The sequence below is a fragment of the Molothrus ater genome, chromosome 3, assembly GCF_012460135.2.
Source record: "Molothrus ater isolate BHLD 08-10-18 breed brown headed cowbird chromosome 3, BPBGC_Mater_1.1, whole genome shotgun sequence".
Lineage (NCBI taxonomy): Eukaryota > Metazoa > Chordata > Aves > Passeriformes > Icteridae > Molothrus > Molothrus ater.
In genome coordinates this window covers 110678451-110696720 of record NC_050480.2, presented here as the reverse complement: position 1 = coordinate 110696720, position 18270 = coordinate 110678451, and the positions used below count along the sequence as shown (strand labels likewise).

Sequence of the window (18270 nt, the reverse complement as noted above, 5' to 3'; positions counted from 1 at the left end):
CAATGAGGGAAATACTATCCTATTCCAGTTCAATATACCTGATATCAAGAGAATTTTCCCTTTCTAAGGCTATTTAAGTTTTCCCTTGTGGAGTCCAGAAGAATCTGGGTGTCAGCCTCACCCCAGGGGGCTCCTTGCTGTGGACATGCAGCTACACCAACTTTATTCTCTTCATGGCCTCCTACTTTAAAAAAAGCATTGATAGGATGAGTTTTCTTCTGAGAACAGCTCCGCCCATCTCCTGCACACAATCAGCCAGCAGGCTCTGTCCTGTGATACGATAAATGCTGCCCAGGAGTTCGATGAGCAGCTGTGAGTGTGAGTGCTGATAGGAGGGTGGATCTCCAGTTTTGGGGCACGGTGCCACAACTCAGCTGTGCAGAGAGCACAAACACGATGATTCTCACAGTCCTTGTCACAACAAAAAAACCTCTTGGCTGAGCAAATGGTGGTTTCAGCCCTAAGATCAGCCAGGTGGCTCATTCTGGCTGGGCTGAAGGTGTTTAGGGCTTGGCCATCCACATGAGGCACTGACCTTGATGGCAAAGGGGGAAATACCTCCTTTTATTGAACTTTTAGGAAGCAGTGTAAAACCTAACAGGTCCTGCCCAGCCACTGTAAGAGCAGGAACACTGAAAAGCAGAGTCTAAGCAAGGGAGAGTGAGTTTTAGCAGCTGTTCATGTAGAACAGCCACCGGAAGGATGCGAAGGCAGCATCTTTGGATGGAAATTTGAAATGTAGAGGTTATTTTTAGTAACAAAAAGATCATTTGGGTTCTATCATTTCCCTCTCTGATGTCTGGGCAGTCAAGGAGCTAGTAGTACAGCTAGCAAGTACAGCCTAGGAGAGACAATTGCACTGGTGTGTGGTATTTGCTGGGTCCCCGGGATGAAGGAGGAATTGAGAATCTGACTCTATGTTCTTAGAAGGCTAATTTATTATTATATTATATTATATTATATTATATTATATTATATTATATTATATTATATTATATTATATTATATTATATTATTTCTATACTAAAACTATACTAACTACTAAAGAATAGAGAAAGGTTACTTACAAAAGACTTAACAAGATACTAATGCAAAACTCATGACTGACTCCTCAGAGTCCTGACACAGCTGGATGGTGATTGGTCATTAAATAAAAACAATTCACATAAAACAGATCGAACAGCCACCTGTTGGATAAACAATCTCCAGACCACATTCCAAAGCAGCAAAACACAGGAGAGAAAAATGAGATAATATTTTTTTTTCCTTTTTCTCTGAAGCTTCTCAGCTTCCCAGGAGAAGAGATCCTGGTGAAGGGATTTTTCAGAAAATATGACAGTGACACCGGTGTGATGGAAATATGATGATGGGAGCATCTCCCTGAGGAGGAAAGGCTGAGGGAGAGAAAGAAAAGACTGTTCAGCCTGGAGAGGAGACACAGCTGAGAGGGGCCCTCAGCCCTGGGTGTCCCTGTGTGCAGGGAGGGTCAGAGCAGGGCCCAGGCTCTGCTCCAGGGCCCAGCAATGGCACCAGAGGAACGGGCAGGGACTGATCCCAGCAAGTTCCACCTGGACAGGAGGGAGAATTTTTCTGTGCAGTGACCAAGCACTGAACAGATTGTCCAGAGAGGGAGTGGAGTCTCCTCACTGGGGATATTCCAGAATTGCCTGAACATTGTGAAAAATGCATGTATTTTATGATTGGCTTTTCGCAAATATTAAAATGAATATTGTATGTGTTGTGTTAGAAAGTAATGCTGGATTCATTCTCTTAAGTACTGTGTTAAATACAGTTTTAGGTTATAAAAAATGTTAAAATAAAAACTATGCTATGTAGGATACTTTTTTAAAGAAAGGACTCACTGAGACAGCAGCCACAGGACACCTAAATCTTTCAGAGAAAAAGAATTTATTGCCCTCTTATCAGAAGAAACGAACTTCTTCCCACCTGAAGGCGCTGTCAGGATTCAGAGGAAGAAGTTGAGGATGACCAGACAGAATCCTGTGTTTGAATGGAATTTATGCATCATGTATGAGGTGTATGAATATGCAACAGGCTGTTGCTTTTAAAGCTTAATCCTTTGTTAATGTGTGTCCTTTTTCAGGCTCCTGCTGCCCAGAAAAAGGTACCCGGACATCCATAACTCTTTGTCGCTATTGTCTCATATTGTCTTAATTCAAATTGTCCAAATTATTATTACTCTAATCATATTACTATTTTTATAACCATTTTATTACTATTAAACTTTTAAAATTTTAAAAACAAATGATTGGCGTTTTTCACAGACATAACCCTGTGCTCTGGCATGACCCTTGTTGAGCAGGGAGATGGGACCAGATGGCCTCCATTGGTCCTTTCCAACCTGACCCATCCTGGGACTGTGGGAATTAGAAATTCTGGGATTTGGGAATCTGTGACCAGCCTGTGTTGTACAGCGGCTCAGCCGGTGAGTGCTGACCAACAGGAGAGATGAAGAGGGACTTGGGACAAGACCATGGAGTGGCAGGAAGAGGGGGAACATTTCCCACTGCCAGAGGGCAGGGTTAGATGAGATATTGGGAAGGAATCGTTCCCTGTGAGGCTGGGGAGGCCCTGGCACTGGGCGCCCAGAGAAGCTGTGGCTGCCCCATCGCTTGCAGTGTTCCAGGCCAGGCTGGACAGGGCTCGGAGCAACCAGGGATGGTGGAAGGTGTCCCTGCTCACGGCAGGGGATGGGATGAACTGTAATGTCCCTTGTCCCCGTGGCCGGGCACCGCCCGCCCTCAGCTCCTGTGGGGCCGCCGCGCCCCGCCCGGCACCACCGCCCCTCACGGCGCGTGACATCACGCCCGTGTGACGTCACCGCCCAATCCCCTGGGCGGCCGCCGGCTGACGTCAGGCCCCGGCCCCGGCGCGAGCGGCCCCGGCTGAGGGAACGGGGCGGTGGCAGCGGCGGGAGCGCGGCAGGAGCGGGGTGAGCGCGGGCATGGACCGGACCGGACCGGACCGGGGGCTGCGGGGCTTTGGGGGATTTGGGATGGCGGGACCGCCCCGCTCCCGGCACGACAGAATGAATGGGGTGGGGGCGGGGCGGCTCGGCTCGCCCCGGCACCGCGCTGTCCCCTCCTCTGGGGACACTCTGGGGACACTTCGGGACCGGGGTGCTTCGGGACCGGGTTTGGCGCTCGTGGCGCTTTGGTGCCTCACCGCACACTCGCTGCGGGCGGGCGGGTTTTGTTCGTGCCCGTCACCCGCCCCGGCTCCGTGGTTTCATCAGCGGGGGCTGTGCCGGGTGTAGCGCCAGGGAATCGGGGAATGGTTGGGGTGGAAGGGACTTTAAAGATCCTCCTGTTCCAACCCGTGCTGTGAGCAGGGACACCTTCCACAATCCCAGGCTGCTCCAAGTCCCGTCCAGCCTGGCCTTGGACACTTCCAGGGGTCCAGGGGCAGCTACAGCTTCTCTGTAAGCTGTGCCAGCTCCTCTCCATGCTCACAGCCAAGAATTCCTTCCCAGTAGCCCATCTAAACCTACTTTTTTATGTTTAAAGCTGCTACCCCTTGTCCTGTCCCTCCATGCCTCGTCCCAAGTCCCTCTCCAGCTCTCCTGGAGCCCCTTTAGGCCCTGGAAGGGGCTCTGAGCTCTCCCTGGATCCTTCTCTTCTCCAGGTGAGCACCCCCAGCTCTCCCAGCCTGGCTCCAGAGCAGAGGGGCTCCAGCCCTTGGAGCATCTCTGTGGATTTCTCTGGACTCTCTCCAGCAGCTCCACATCCTTCTGCTGTTGGCCCCAGCTTTGCAGGTGGGATCTCACCTGAGAGGGACAGAATCCCCCCCTCCCCTGCTGCCCACTCTGCCCAGGTTACACTGAACATTCTGGACCAGTCTTCCTTACCTCTTCCAGGAGTTTCATGTTTCACGCTGTTCAGCAGCTGCGTAATCTCCCTTTTTTTTTTTCTTTTTCCTTTTGTTTATTTTTGGTGACTGAGGTCAGGTTCCCAGCAGGTCCCTCACAGCTCGGGCTGACGTCTCCTCTTGGAGAGGGGCTCGGCCTCATCCCCGGCCGTGCGTCACCCCTGGGACAGCAGCCGGGCGTGTGTGTCAAGGTTATTCCAGCTGAGCTTGGCCAGCAGCTCCCTGCCAGAGGGAACAGCTCCAGCCTGGACACCCTGGCACATCTCCCCTGCCAGGGGACACCGGCAGGGACGCAGCGTCCCAGCTTGAGGGGTCTCAGAAGCAGAGGAATTGCCAGCAGGGAATGTGAGATGCATTTGGGTCCAGCTATCCAGGCAGCAGTGGCTGGGGTTGAGCTGAGATTATCCCTTACTTGTTTCAGCTTGAGTGCTCCCAAATGCAGGGATCTGATGGAGTTTCCACTTGGCAGCACTTGAGCACCTTAGAGGCTCTCCTGTGAGCAGAGTGGCTTGTGCTTCATCTTCTGGATGCCCAAGGGAGGTGCTGTCTCACTCCTCAAGCTCTTGATACAGTTGGGAAAAATTAGAGGAGGTTCCTAATGCATAAGCAAATCTGCAGATCTGAAGCAGAAGCTGTGGGGTTTGGAGCCAACTGGGAGTTGAGAACTTGGGGCTCAGTGAGTTGGTGTGGACCATGTTCCCAAGGATGTGGCTGGGAATCTGCGAGATCCTGTGCCCTGCAGAGTCCCTTGATTTTCTTTGAAAGAAGAAAGTTCTGGATTCTTTGGTTTAGCTCCCTGGAGGGGCGTCCTGTGGCATCCCAGCAGCTGTGCAGCCCCAGAAATCCTGTGGGACCTCTGGGGTTTGGTTTGACCTCTCTTTCCTCCCTCTCTCCCATTTTCTTTGAAGCTTGCAGTGGCACTTTCCAGACAAAGCCCATGACTTTCCTATCTTTCTTGTCACTGTGACATTCTATTAATAACTAATTCACAAGAGCTGCTGGTTTCCATAAACATTTTTGACTTTTATGTGAGCAACAGGTGTTGCTGCTTATGTAACACCTTGGAAACCTCGCAGAGGATCAGCAACTGGCAGTTCACTCACTAAATGTCATTTTATGAATGTGTCTCTCTCTTTTTTTTTTTCTTTATTCCCTCTTTTCCCTCTCCCAGCGCTTTAATCTTCTTGCAAACCCCAGAAATTTCCTGCTATCCCAGGCTGATTATTGTTCATTGGAACACGTGTTTGCTTTCTACTAATCTTTTTGCACTGCCACTAATTAATTTAAACTCTGTCCTTCAGCCATGACCCAAGGCTGGCTGGTTCTGGGACTTGGAGGAGCTGCTTGTGCACCTTCAGAGCCCTTTCCCTGCCTCTTCCAAACTTCCAGGCATTTCAAAATCAAGCAGGAGAGAACAGTGAAATCCCTGGCTGCTGTTGCTGCTCTCACACGCTTGCTTTTTTTTTTTTTTTTTCTTTTTTTCCTTAAGGTGTGGGACAACTCCTACTCTCTGCCAGGTTTTGATTGGCTTTCCAAAGAGGCAGTGTCCTATAAATTGCCTTCTCTGCTCTGCTTCTGCCTTATCACCAGCTGAGGCCCAGGTGAGTACAGGAGAGGGAAAATTCCAGCTGCAATTCCATTGCCTAATCCTTGAAATTAGCTTTGGTTATTGGTTTAAATTACTGGGATGGGGGAAATAACTTTGATGTTTCAGAATAAAACTTCCTCATTTTGCTAATACTTTCTAATATCAGTTTGAGTTGATAAATGAGATCAGGGACTGAGAAACTATTCAGAAGGGGATGTGTGAGGGTGTTTGAAAATATATTGTGGAATCATGGAATGGTTTGGGTTGGAAGGGATCTTAAAGCTCATCCTGTTTCATGGGCAAGGACACCTTCCACTGTTAATTATATCTATATATTATATAGGCAATTTTTTCCTCTTCAGTTCCCAAGGGAACAGAAAGTATTCCCCTTTGGGATAGTAAAAAGGGAAGCCTATAAAAATATAAGTTATTTTACATCAGTTAAATTAATTTTTTTGTATGTGTTCAGAGCTGTTAATAACTCCTGGAAGATAATTAAGGTGAAAAATTTGGATCCAGGAGAATGGGCTTTCCTGTATGAGTTGCTTTTGCAAGTTAATCACTGTGTGGGGCTGACTTCAGCTATTTGGGGAAGTGTTTTTAAGGAATGATATTGATTTCTTTATATATCTGTGCATTTATGGCAACTTTAGTAGCCAGTCACACCTGTTTTTCCCCCTTTGTATTTGAAATAGAAATAAATGCAATCAGTGGAGGTTTTTGCAGCAGCTCTGCTGCCTGGCTGTTTCAGTTCCTGGTATAAAATGCATGTACTGTTCTGACTCAGACCTGGGAGTAAATTCTACCCTAAGCCTTTGTGGTTTCACTCTAAATATGTTTGCAAAAACCAGTCCAGTCACTGGGAAACAAATTTTAGTCACAGCCAATTTTTTTTTTGTACTTTGCAAAGCTCAAAATGCTTTTTCAGGTACTTGGAGTGGAAATTTTTTGTCACACAGACCAGTGAGTCTCACTCAGTGCTGTAAGATTTTATTCTTCAATGCTGAAATAGGAAAGGATTATCATGAGAGCTGGTGCCTGGGTCTGTGTCCAGATGGAATTTGGATATTTCCAAGGATGGGCATTCCCATCACCTCTCTGGGCATCTCAGACCAAGTCTTTTTGATCAGTTTAAATGTATTTTTTTAATAATGCAATTTTATGGGGCTGTCTTACTAGACAATATTTAGTAAATCTGTATTTAAATAGCAGAACTCCCTCAAGTACCAGAACATTCTCTGTCAGGGGACTGAGAAGTGAAAGGAACACCCACATTAATCACTTGTTTGCTTTTCTCTGCAACTAAAATTCATCTGCAGCAATGAACTGCTGCAGTTTCTTGTGGAGAGCTTCCTTCTACCTGACTCTCCTTTTTAGAATATATACCCCAAGAAAAGATTTGACAGGGTAACCCCATCAGGCAAGTTTGAAATATGCTTTCATCTGGGAATTTGCATATTCTAGATATTGGGAAATACTTCAAAATTGTTCAGAGGGGATAAGGAAAAAATGACTGGCTGTGCCTTGAGGATTTTATTTGAGAGAATTAAATTTGCACCACAGAAACGACCAGTTGTGGCTGCAGGTGTCATTTATTTGGGGTACTTTGCATTTCCTTCTGCAATATGAAAGATTTGGAGAGCTAGAACCCAAACTTGAATGCAGCACAGAGTAAATTATAATTATGTGAAATAATTAGGACATTTTCCCGAGGCCTGGCTAAGCCCTGCCACTCCTCTGTTTGCTTTCCAGGTACTGTCCATGTGAGTGTTAAATCAGAGTAAATGTCCCTTTTTTCCCAAGATATTTCCTGCTGCCTCCTTGGCTCAGCTGCTCTAGCTGATGCAATCCTGAGGAGTTTTGCTTACACACAGCAGCCTGCAAAACTTTCACTCCAAACGTGGCATCACAGCAGCTTTGTTCTATTCTGTATTTATCCTTAAAATCACACTTCCAAGTGAAGTTTTAAAAAAATTTTAAAAAAGTTTAAATTAAGCTTTTCAGGGTTCTCCCATTTTTCTGGACTGTGGATATTTTCCTGAGCTCACTCCAGGGAATACATTACCTCTGCTCATGTTACATCCCAGGCTGCTTTCAGCCCCTGCTTGGCACAATCCCCCAGCCCTGGGATGGCATCAAATTCCTCTGGATCCCTGCAGAGTTTTCTCTTTTAGCAGAGTTTTAAAAGCCGTTTAATGGGGTTGAATCACTCGTGACTCATCTTTTGTCCCTCTCCTTCACAGCACACCTGAAAGGGGAAGATGCCAATCGTCAGGAACCTGGGCAGAGCTGCCAGCCAGCTGCTGCAGAGCTCTGGCTGTGGCTGTGGGGTGTCCCTGGTGCCCGTCAGGGCCATTGGGGTGTCCCCACGCCAGGTGGCCTCCGACGCCAGCTTCCACTCGGTGACATTCTCCGAGTCGGATCATCCCCGGGTGCTAATCACAGGTCAGCACTCCTGGCACAGCTGGGTTCCTGCTTCTCAGCTGAGCTTTCCCACTGCTCTCCTCCCTCCCCAAAGGGCACAGTTCTGGAAGCAAAAATACCCCAAACATCCTGGAATTGGGGTGATCTTTGCCATCAGAGTCCTGTGTGAACTTTCCTATTTTAATTCCAGAACTCCTCTAAAACCAGTTCCTTGAGAAAAAATGTAAAAGCTTCCTGACTCACTGAGAAAATCATACTAATTCTTGATGTGAAACAGATAATAATGGAATTCTGCATTGTGACCCCCCCTTTTCCTCTGATTTTTGTCTCTTAGGTGGTCTTGGCCAGCTCGGGGTGGGACTTGCAAAGCTGCTGAGGTGGGTCACCATTCCCTGGCTTGCTGTGAGTGAGGAATTCCAGCAATAGTTGTCTGGAGAGTTGTTTATAAAAGAAATCCTATTTTTCAAATGCTGTTTTTGTCTCTTGGCTTTGTAAATTACGTTAATGGCTGGATTTGATGACCTTAAAGGTCTTTTCCTTAATGATTCTTAATGATTCTATAATTAAATTTTCACCTTCATTTTATTTGTCCCTCCAGTGCTTGCTGTGGGCTTCTGATGTATTTTCTGTGTGTCCATTGGTCACAATTCCCAAAATAGCAAGATTTTGTCTGAGGGACTGTCTGCTGAGTTGTTTGCTTCCAGTTAAATGGGAGTATTCAGAGTCTGAATCCTCAGATTTTTCCTTCTTTTTCCTTCTCCTTTTCCCCACCTCAAGCACAGTTACCTCCTTTTTTTATGACATCTTTTCAAGAAGTGTGAAATGCTCCAAGAGCTCTCCCTGATCCATGTCCTTGTCCATATCCAGCTCAGCTCCAGTTTATCATTTGCTCACAGTCTTTGCTGGAGGGAATCTAGACCAAGACTAAAAGTGAACAGACTCACTGCACTCAACACTGTAGCAGTTTGAACATTTTCTACCATTTCTATGATATATTTTAAAATTACCCAAATAATGGGAGGCCAGAATGTGCTCCAATGCCCCCAGATCTGCTCTCTCCAACAGCCTTGTGTTGATTAGCACAAGGTCACAATTTCTTTCTTCTGTTTGCTTAGTTGATATAAAAGTAATTGCAGTTACAACAATCCCAGTGGCTTTTTGTTTTCTGCAGGGGAGTAAATTTTCCCTGGGTAAAATTTTCAGTAAGAAAAGTGTAGGAAAGTCTCTCTTTTCCCAACATATTTTCACTTTCTAAGAAATTTCTCTATCCTTATGCAGAGCTTGACTGCTACTAGTTGTATTTGATCATTTTTCAAGATGCTGGGTTGGTATTTAAAGGATTGTTGGGGTGTTTTTTGTTTAGTGCAGTAACTGATTTTATTGTGGAAATACTGTTCCTCTGCTATCACTCCTGCAAAACAAAATAACAACTGATGGATTATCTCAAAAAGCTGTGGACTCACTGTTCCCTGTGGGTGTTTTTACACAGGAAACGTTTTGGAAAGAACAATGTGATCTTGTCTGACATTAGAAAGCCTGCAGATAATGTTTTTTATAGTGGTAAGTGACTGGGGAAGCACATGGAAAAAAAAACAAAAAACCTTGACTTTACCTCAGATGTTCATAAACTAATTACCAAAGTGATAAGTGGATTACACTGACAAGCTGCTGTTGAAACCTTCTGTATAATGCCTCCCTGCTTTCAAATCTTGCCAAGATGTTGGTTTCTTCTCTTATTCCCTTTTCCTAAATATTTCTCTTTGCATTTTTTCACTTCAAAGAGAAATATTTAAGAAAATATTTCTCTTTGCAGTGAAAAAAAGTGCCACTTTTACGACTTGAATAACTATTTGAGGCACCTTGTGCTCCTGCTGAAAAAGAGGTGCTTTTATTCTTTTGGAGGGAGGAGGTTGGAAATGAAACTTGTGCTTTGTTTTTACATGCTCAGGGAATTTTTATTATGAAGTGGATATAGAGTAGGATTTAAGACACCTTGTGCTCCTGCTGAAAAAGAGATGCTTTTATTCTTTCAGAAGGAGGAGGTTGGAAATGAAACTTGTGCTTTGTTTTTACATGCTCAGGGAATTTTTATAATGAGGCGGGTATAGAGTAGGATTTAAGACTCTTTAATTTTCACTGGAAACTTACGAAAACTTTTCCTCAACCTCGATGTTTAGTGATGTATTTAGGTGGTAGAAACAGCAGCCTGAGCTTCATGTAGGACCTTCCTTCCATCCATTCCTGACATCCAATTTCCCACTGCTTCCGCCTCCTCCAGGTCCTTTCATCTTCGCAGATATCTTGGACTACAAGAACCTGCGGGAGATCGTGGTGAACAATCGCATCACGTGGCTCTTCCACTACAGCGCCCTGCTCAGCGCCGTGGGAGAGGCCAACGTGCCCTTGGCCAGGGCTGTCAACATCACTGGTGAGTGCTGCCTTTGAGTGCCTAAAGCTGTGTCAGGGCAGGTTTGGAAAGGTTCTTCCCCAGAGGGTGTGGGGCATTGGAACAGCTCCCCTGTAGGAATGTGCTCCCTGTTGACAGAGACACAAAAGTGTCTTTTGTCCCCTCAAAAAGGAAAGAAGGCCAGAAGTTTCTTGTAGCCATGATATTTCCTGAAAAATCCCTTTGCCAGGATTTTTCTCCTGAGAAGCTGAGAGGCCTCAGGAACAAAATGTAAATAAGAATTATCTGCTGCTGAGGAATGCAACAGGTGGATCTGTGATTGGTCTCATGTGGTTGTTTCTAATTAATAGCCAATCACAGTCCAGCTGTCTCAGACTGTCTGGTCAGTCACAAGATTTTATTATCATCCTTTCCTTTTCCCCTTTTCCTTTTCCCCTTTTCCTTTTCCCCTTTTCCTTTTCCCTTTTTCCTTTTCCCCTTTCCTTTTCCTCTTTTCCTTTTCCCCTTTTCCTTTTCCCCTTTTCCTTTTCCCCTTTTCCTTTTCCCCTTTTCCTTTTCTCCTTTTCTTTTTCCCCTTTTCCTTTTTCCTTTTCCTTTCCCTTTCCTTTTTCCCTTTTCCTTTTCCTTTTCCTTTTCCTTTTCCTTTTCCTTTTCCCTTTCCCTTTCCCTTTCCCTTTCCCTTTCCCTTTTCTTTTCCTTTCCTGCCTTCTGATGAAACCCTTTCTTCTATTATTTTAGTATAGTTTTAATATATAATTTAAATATAATATAAATATATATACCATAAAATAATAAATCAGCCTTCTGAAACATGGAGTCAGCATTCTTTTCTCTCGTCCTGGGACCCCTGTGAACACCACCATAGTTTCTGTCTTCAATTAGGTGAAAAAGATACTTCATAGGACCTTAAGGACTTCACCTCAAACTTAAGGGTAGCTAACTGGACAGAAGCCAAAAAGTCCTGCTTGGGCAATTTATTAGAAAAAGAAGAGAACAAAGAAACTAATCACTTTTGTGAGGTGTTTTACCAGGAACAAGAACCTCTTGCACTTGGCTTGGTTTTCCTCTGTTTGTTATTTTGCCTTTTATTAAACCTTTTTCTTTCCAACACTGCAACAGAAGCCATCCTGCTGATTTTTATGCCTCTAAGGATAGCTGAGTGATCTTAGGTGTGTTATAGACCTCCAAGAGCTTATGAGACCTAGCTCAAGGAGGCTCCTATAACACTCTCCAGTGAATGGTGACATTCCCAAGGCTGTCAGAGCTCCAGGAGTGTTTGGATAATGCTCCCAGGGTGGGATTGTTGGGATATCTGTGCAGGGCCAGGAGTTGGACTGGATGATCTTGATGGGTGCCTTCCAGATGAGAATATTCTATAATTCCCACAATGGCTTGAGAAAGCAGAAATATTCTGATAAATCCTATTGTTTTGTGGTTTTTTCCCAGGTTTACACAATGTTCTGGATATTGCAGCTGAGCATAATTTGAGGCTCTTTGTTCCAAGCACCATTGGAGCCTTTGGACCCACCTCTCCTCGAGATCCAACTCCTGATCTCTGCATTCAGAGACCAAGGACAATCTATGGAGTCTCCAAAGTCCATGCTGAGCTCATGGGAGAAGTGAGAATTTTTTATTTTATTCATTTCCTAAAAGGTCTGGGAGAACTTCACTGAAACAGGTTCCTCAAAGAAGCTGTGGCTGCCCCATCCATGGCAATACCAGGTTGGACAGAGCTCAGAGCAGCCTGGGATGGTGGAAGTGTCCCTGTCCTTGGCAGGGGTTGGAATGTTCTTTAAGGTCTCTTCCAACCCAAGCTATTCCATGATTCTATGATTGGAACGTCATTGCTTTTGTAAGATTCCCCACTCATTCTTTCCCCCATTTTTCCTTAATTCAGCCTTTACTACTCAGCAATAGTCTGAGGCAGCTCTGAAAGTCAAATATCTTTTGAGTTCTGTTGGGAAAAGCAAAAAACGTGGGAAGCTGGCAAACAGCTGACTTTGAGTGTCATTTCTTTCCTTGTTTTTTATGGCTTTGGCCTCTGTGCCAGTGTGAATGGCACAGCAGAAAGGACAGTGCACAAAGCCTTGTGACAGCAGATACACAATGATGACTTTTTGCTCCTCCTCTACAAAAAAAGACTAAAGGCTTGTGAGTCTGCACATGCACAACTTCTGTTTTGGTTTTGTAGTTACTTATAAAAAACATTTTTAAAGCTGATACTTTTATATAGTTTCCAGGTCTGAGGTCTGTATTATCCTGGAAAGTCTCACAAACTTGGGAATGTTCAGTTTCTGAACATTGTAGACCCTACATGAGTAGCATGACAACCCATGTCAAAGATCCATGTTTACCGATGTGGATGTGAGCTGGAAAAAGACAAGCAGGGAGATCAGCTGCCAGGCAGGGAATGGGCATTGTTCAATAATTCCATTCCTTTCAGCCCTGTCCTGGGACAGCTGAAGGTTCATCCTGTGTCAGATTTTTCCTGTGAAATGAGTGGGTGTGTGACCAACTCTTGGTGTGTAACTCTGTGTTTCTCCCTCCTCCCCAGTACTACCACTACCGCTATGGCCTGGACTTCCGCTGCCTCAGGTATCCAGGGATTATCTCTGCTGATTCCCAGCCTGGGGGGGGAACAACTGGTGAGTGACTGGTACATGACAAGAGGGCTGGGGAGGACTTTTCACAAGGACATGGAGTGACAGGACAAGGGGGAATGGCTTCCCACTGCCAGAGAGCAGGGATGGCCGGGATATTGGGAAGAAAGTCTTCCCTGTGAGAGTGGTGCGGTTGCCCAGAGAAGCTGTGGCTGCCCCATCCCTGTAAATATTCAAGGCCAGGTTCAATGGGGCTTGGAACACCCTGGGATAGTGAGTGGCATCCCTTCCCATGGCAGGGGATTGGAACTTGATGATCTTTAAGCTCCCTTCCAACCCAAACCACTTTGTGATTTCATGCTGAATATCTCACAATCCTGCTGCCAGATTTGAGACAGGAGACTTTGGGGTTGATCTGAGGTTTGTTGACTGTCATGAAGTGCACAACACAGATCATACACATCCATTATTCTCTTCCCAGATTATGCTGTCCAGATTTTCCATGATGCCATAAAGACTGGCAAATTCAAGTGTTACCTGAGGCCGGACACCCGGCTGCCCATGATGTACATCGATGACTGCCTGAAGGCCACGCTGGAGGTCATGGAGGCCCCTGCAGAAGCCCTGACCATGAGGACCTACAACATCAGTGCCATGAGCTTCACTCCTGAGGAGCTGGCCCAGGAGGTGCAGAAGTATGTCCCTGAGCTCCAGATGACCTACAATGTGGATCAAGTCAGGCAGGCCATAGGTTAGTATGTTCCCTGGCAGCAGGTAAGGAAAAACATCACCAGAGCTGAAATAAAGTCTCTCTTCTTTTTAGGAACTGACAAATTGCTCCTGTGCAGTTCAAGTCTTATGGTTCAAAATTCAGCTTTAGTAGTGATGAAACATCTCAAAGTTCATGGAGATTTTTTCCTAAACCTCACCTTTCTTGGTTCTTTTTCTTTTTTTCCCCTGCAGCTGACAGCTGGCCCATGAACTTCGACGACAGCAACGCCCGCAGGGACTGGGGTTGGAAACACGACTATGACCTCCCTGAGCTGGTGACCACCATGTTTAGCTACCTTGGGTCTGACTCTAGGATTGCCCAAGCTAACTGAAATGCTTTCAGATGTTTCCAGATTTCCACAGAGGACCAGGAAGAAATGGCTGCATTTTAGTTTCTAATTTTCTGAGTCTTAGAGCATGTCAGTTACTAATTTTTGTAAGTAGTGACAGAGTTGGGCAGAAATGTCCTGTAGCTGGAATGTCCTTTAGATAAACAACAGCACTGGGTGCTGCCCCCAAACACAGCACTGCTGGCAAACACAGAGTTCTTGAACTTTCACACTTAGGGAAAAACACCAAAATAGCACTTACTCCTGGCTGATGGCTCTCCAATCATTCCTGCCTCTTCCTTGGCAAACAACGTGGGATAGCATTGTCCAACTTTTAGGCATATCCCAAAAAGCTAACAATAGGTTTTGCTTTTTCCTGGTGGAGGATGTTAGGTTGTAGCAAGAACCTTTTTTTACTCTTTGCTTACAAAAGAGACATCAGAAGAGCTGTTTCATGTTTCCAAATTGCTGGGGGGTGTTGCAATTCTAGTTTGAAATCAAGCTTTGCTTGATAGCTCCTATTTATATCTCTCTTTAGTGCTGTCTAAGCATACACTTTTCTATACCTAGGGCATACAGAGTAGCATTCTTATGATGCTATTTATAAATGTGAAGTGGAATAGGACTTGAATTCTCATCATGCTTTAAAAAAAAAACAGGGTTTACAAGCAAAGCTTTCTCCTGTTCTCTGCAAGTGCCGCTGCCTTCAGTGCAGCCTCGGAGGGAGAGCTGAAATCTGAAGAGCTGTTCCATGGATGTGAGTCTGGGTGGGATTTCAGGGAGGGCAAGCTCTGGCTGGGGTTTCTAGCAGTACTTTTGGTTCTCCCAGTTGTTTGGAGTCCCTGCACAGTGTCACATTGCCTGGAACAAATTTTAAAGGTAGGCTGAGGATGGAGCCTTACTGTAGAGTCGGGTCAGCCTTGGAAATCTTTCCTGTTCACCCCATTTTCCACATGCACTGTGTTTGTAGATGCTGTTTATATGTAACTCATTCCCTTTTATTCTTCAGAGAGGGATCCAGAAGCTGAAACCATCTTCTAGGTACAGCTAAGGGCTGTTCTGCTTGTTGAGTTTCAAGCACAGGAGATTCTGGGATGAACAAGGGAGTTTTAGTAGATGTGTGAGAGGAAGAGGTGTCAGTTCAAAAGCTACTTAGGAGACTTCAGGAAATGACAAACTGGAGAGACAGGAAAGCCATTGTAGGTAAAATGCCAGTTTCCATGGATGTGAGTCTGAGCTGTTAGCTACTCCAGCTGAGAAACAGCTTCTGGGAGCTTTGGACTTTTATTTTTTTCAGAGAAAAATACCTTTCATTTTCAAAATGACTGGAAATTCCCTACAGGAAGCTCTCTTTTTTTTTTTCTTCTTAATTTTTTTTTTTTTATCTTGTATACTCCAGTAGTGTGTATAGGTAAAAACAAACATTCAAGGTTTTTTTTTTTTTTTGCTTACAACTTGTTTGCTCTATTTTTTGTGACGGTGCTTTGGTGGTTGTGAGTCTGTTGTGTTCTCTGTAACCCTGCCATGATCAGACTTCTGTCTCTTTGTGCAGGAGTTCTCCTGCAGGGGATATGTTTCCTCACAAAAGTAACCTTCCAATGAAGATTCTTTGGTGAAACCCAGTTATTTGCAACATTTGTTACACTTGTATCTCTTGGTTTTGTGTGTATTTTACCCTTTCATCTATGGGCAAAATAGGAATTTCCCCGGTATTTAAGCTCAAGGGTCGTGGCTGTTACTGAAACATTTTTATATTGTTTACATTGCTGAAAGGACAAATTTTTAAACTTTGGCCACTTTGTAACTCTCATGTAGCTCAAGTGTAATTTTTGGGTCAATGGGCAGTGAAGTCGGCCCTCCCTTCCCACCCTCTGAGGAGAGACTGGCTGGGCTTTGTCCTCTGCCCAAAAGGATGGGATCCAGACTGGATTATCTCCCAGGGACCTGGAGCCAGCAGATGAAGGGCTGGAAAGGAGCTGAAGTGTCTTGTCCACTCCGCAGTGCCTCTGTTCCACTTTTGGGAAGTGTAAAATAAAGAGTTTTTGATGGGTCTCACTCCATGTCCTTACATCACTCAGAGTCCTGGGGTCTGATCCCCTCACCCTCATTTCCAGCTCCAGTTTCATTGGAGTCAGCAAGAGTGAGGAACAGGAATGTTCTTTCTTCTGAAACACTGTCCTTGGTGGTGGAATTACACAAAGCCTTGGAACAGGTGTCATGGCAAAGGTGGAATTCAAACCTATGGCATTTTGAACAGTTTTGTTTTTCCTGCCGAGATGTTACTGGCCTCATTTAGGAGCAGTCATTTAAGCAACTTAATTTTTTAAAATCTGAAATAAACCATGTTCCTATAAAGAGTGGTCTGAAGGAAACTGTGGTGACAATCAGGGAATGTTATTAAATGTGTCTGCAAGGTCTGCATCCTGTTTGAAATTCTCATTTTCAATCTCGCCAATGATCTGTAAATTTTTTCCCCCCATGTTTTCCACATTAATGATGTGTAATGATGTCACAATTTTTTTTCTGTATTAAACCAACTTGATGTGGTGCAAAATATCTACCTTTTTCTACCAGCTGGAAGTTTGACTTCTGGGCAGAGATTTCCCTTATGACACTTGAGCACTGTGGCTGTTAAATTACTTATTCAGGACAAAAAACATTAAAAAAAAAAAGGCTGTTAAGAATATTTTTTCAACTATTGTTAGTTGTGGGTGATGCCTACTTTAATAAAATCCTTTGCAAATGGATCCTGGGTTTGTCATTGGTTGGAGCAGGTGGGAAAAGTGACACAGCCAGGAGGGAAGAGCCCTGCAGGCTGAGTCAGCAGCTGGGGTGTTAAACGTGGCATCGATGCTTGGAGTAAATGAAGTCACAGGGAGGGTTTGTAAAGTGAAAATCCACATGGAGCAACTGGGGAGAGTCCAGAGGAGGCCATGGAGATGCTCCAAGGGCTGGAGCCAGGCTGGGAGAAGCTCCTGGGGGTGTTCACCTGGAGAAGGGAAGGATTCAGGAAGGCCTCAGAGCCTAAAGGGGCTCCAGGAGAGCTGGAGAGGGACTTGGGACAAGGGATGGAGGGACAGGACACAGGGAATGGCTCCCATTGCCAGAGGGCAGGGATGGATGGGATATTGGGAAGGAATTCCTGGCTGTGAGGGTGGTGAGGCCCTGCTGGGTCCCTGTTTCTGTGTCTGAGCAGGTCCTGCCTCCAGGTGTTGCACAACCTGTGATGGGTGAGCAAGAGAAGCTTGGCTGAGGATATGACACCCATAACTCCCCCACAGCCCCACCCTGCCTCCTTAATCCATGGATAAACCCTCCCTGCCGGTGAATGGAGGCCTTGCCCTCCTCCCACACCTCGGCTTTCCAACGATGGGAACCTCTGGTGGAGAGAACATTCCTCCTGATGATGGGAACCTCTGGTGGAGAGAACATTGCTCCTGATGATGGGAACCTCTGGTGGAGAGAACATTGCTCCTGATGATGGGAACCTCTGGTGGAGAGAACATTGCTCCTGATCATGGGAACCTCTGGTGGAGAGAACATTCCTCCTGACAGTGGGAACCTCTGGTGAAGAGAACATTCCTCCTGACCACGGTACAATGACTAACGTGGCCATGGCGCTTTGGAGAGTGTTGCTCTTCCCAGCTACTCCTCTTTGATCCTTAGTCTGGGTCTTGTTGAGTCCTGTTTGACACAACCCCAGCCTGGCTTTTAGAGGTGCCCGAGGTGATGGTGCTGCCTCCAGAGGTGCTGCAGCTGGAGCCAGGCTGGGAGAGCTGGGGGTGCTCACCTGGAGAAAAGAAGGATCCAGGGAGAGCTCAGAGCCCCTTCCAGAGCCTAAAGCAGCTCCAGGAGAGCTGGAGAGGGACTTGGGAACAAAGCATGGAGGGACAGAACACAGGGAATGGCCTTAAACTGAAAGATAGTGGGTTTAGATGGGATATTAGGAGGAAATTCTTGGCTGTGAGGGTGGTGAGGCCCTGGCACAGGTTGCTCAGAAAAGCTGTGGCTGCCCCTGGATCCCTGGAAGTGTCTGAGGCCAGGTCGGATGAAACTTGGAGCTGCTTTCTTCTTTTGGTTGTTTAAGACATCAGACAGGTGCAGAAAGAGGAGGAAGCTCCTTCCCTCAGTGGAAAGGTGTGAGGGATGTGGGGGATTAACCCCTGTGCTTTTGGAAAACCCCTCCTGCTGCTCCTCAGGTTGGAATCAAGTTCCCAACTGTTTGTCAGGAGCTCTGCATTCCTGCAGGGAAGAGAAGTGGAG

General features: G+C 45.7%; 1 protein-coding gene across 2 annotated transcripts; it reads left to right on the top strand.

Moving 5' to 3' along the window:
* The first annotated feature begins 2893 nt into the window (after positions 1-2893).
* LOC118685410 (L-threonine 3-dehydrogenase, mitochondrial-like) lies at positions 2894-16754 on the top strand. Of its 2 annotated transcripts, XM_036380923.1 has the most exons (10): positions 2894-2953; positions 5378-5489; positions 7720-7921; positions 8235-8277; positions 9390-9460; positions 10179-10328; positions 11754-11926; positions 12862-12952; positions 13389-13658; positions 13871-16754. In XM_036380923.1, the coding sequence occupies exons 3-10, from the start codon at positions 7738-7740 to the stop codon at positions 14008-14010; spliced, it is 1122 nt and encodes a 373-aa protein (XP_036236816.1). In that variant the 5' UTR covers positions 2894-2953; positions 5378-5489; positions 7720-7737; the 3' UTR covers positions 14011-16754. The 2 variants fall into 2 exon arrangements, with proteins under 2 accessions (XP_036236816.1, XP_054370365.1); XM_054514390.1 differs by lacking the exon at positions 2894-2953 and having other exon boundaries at positions 5364-5489.
* Positions 16755-18270: the final 1516 nt, after the last annotated feature.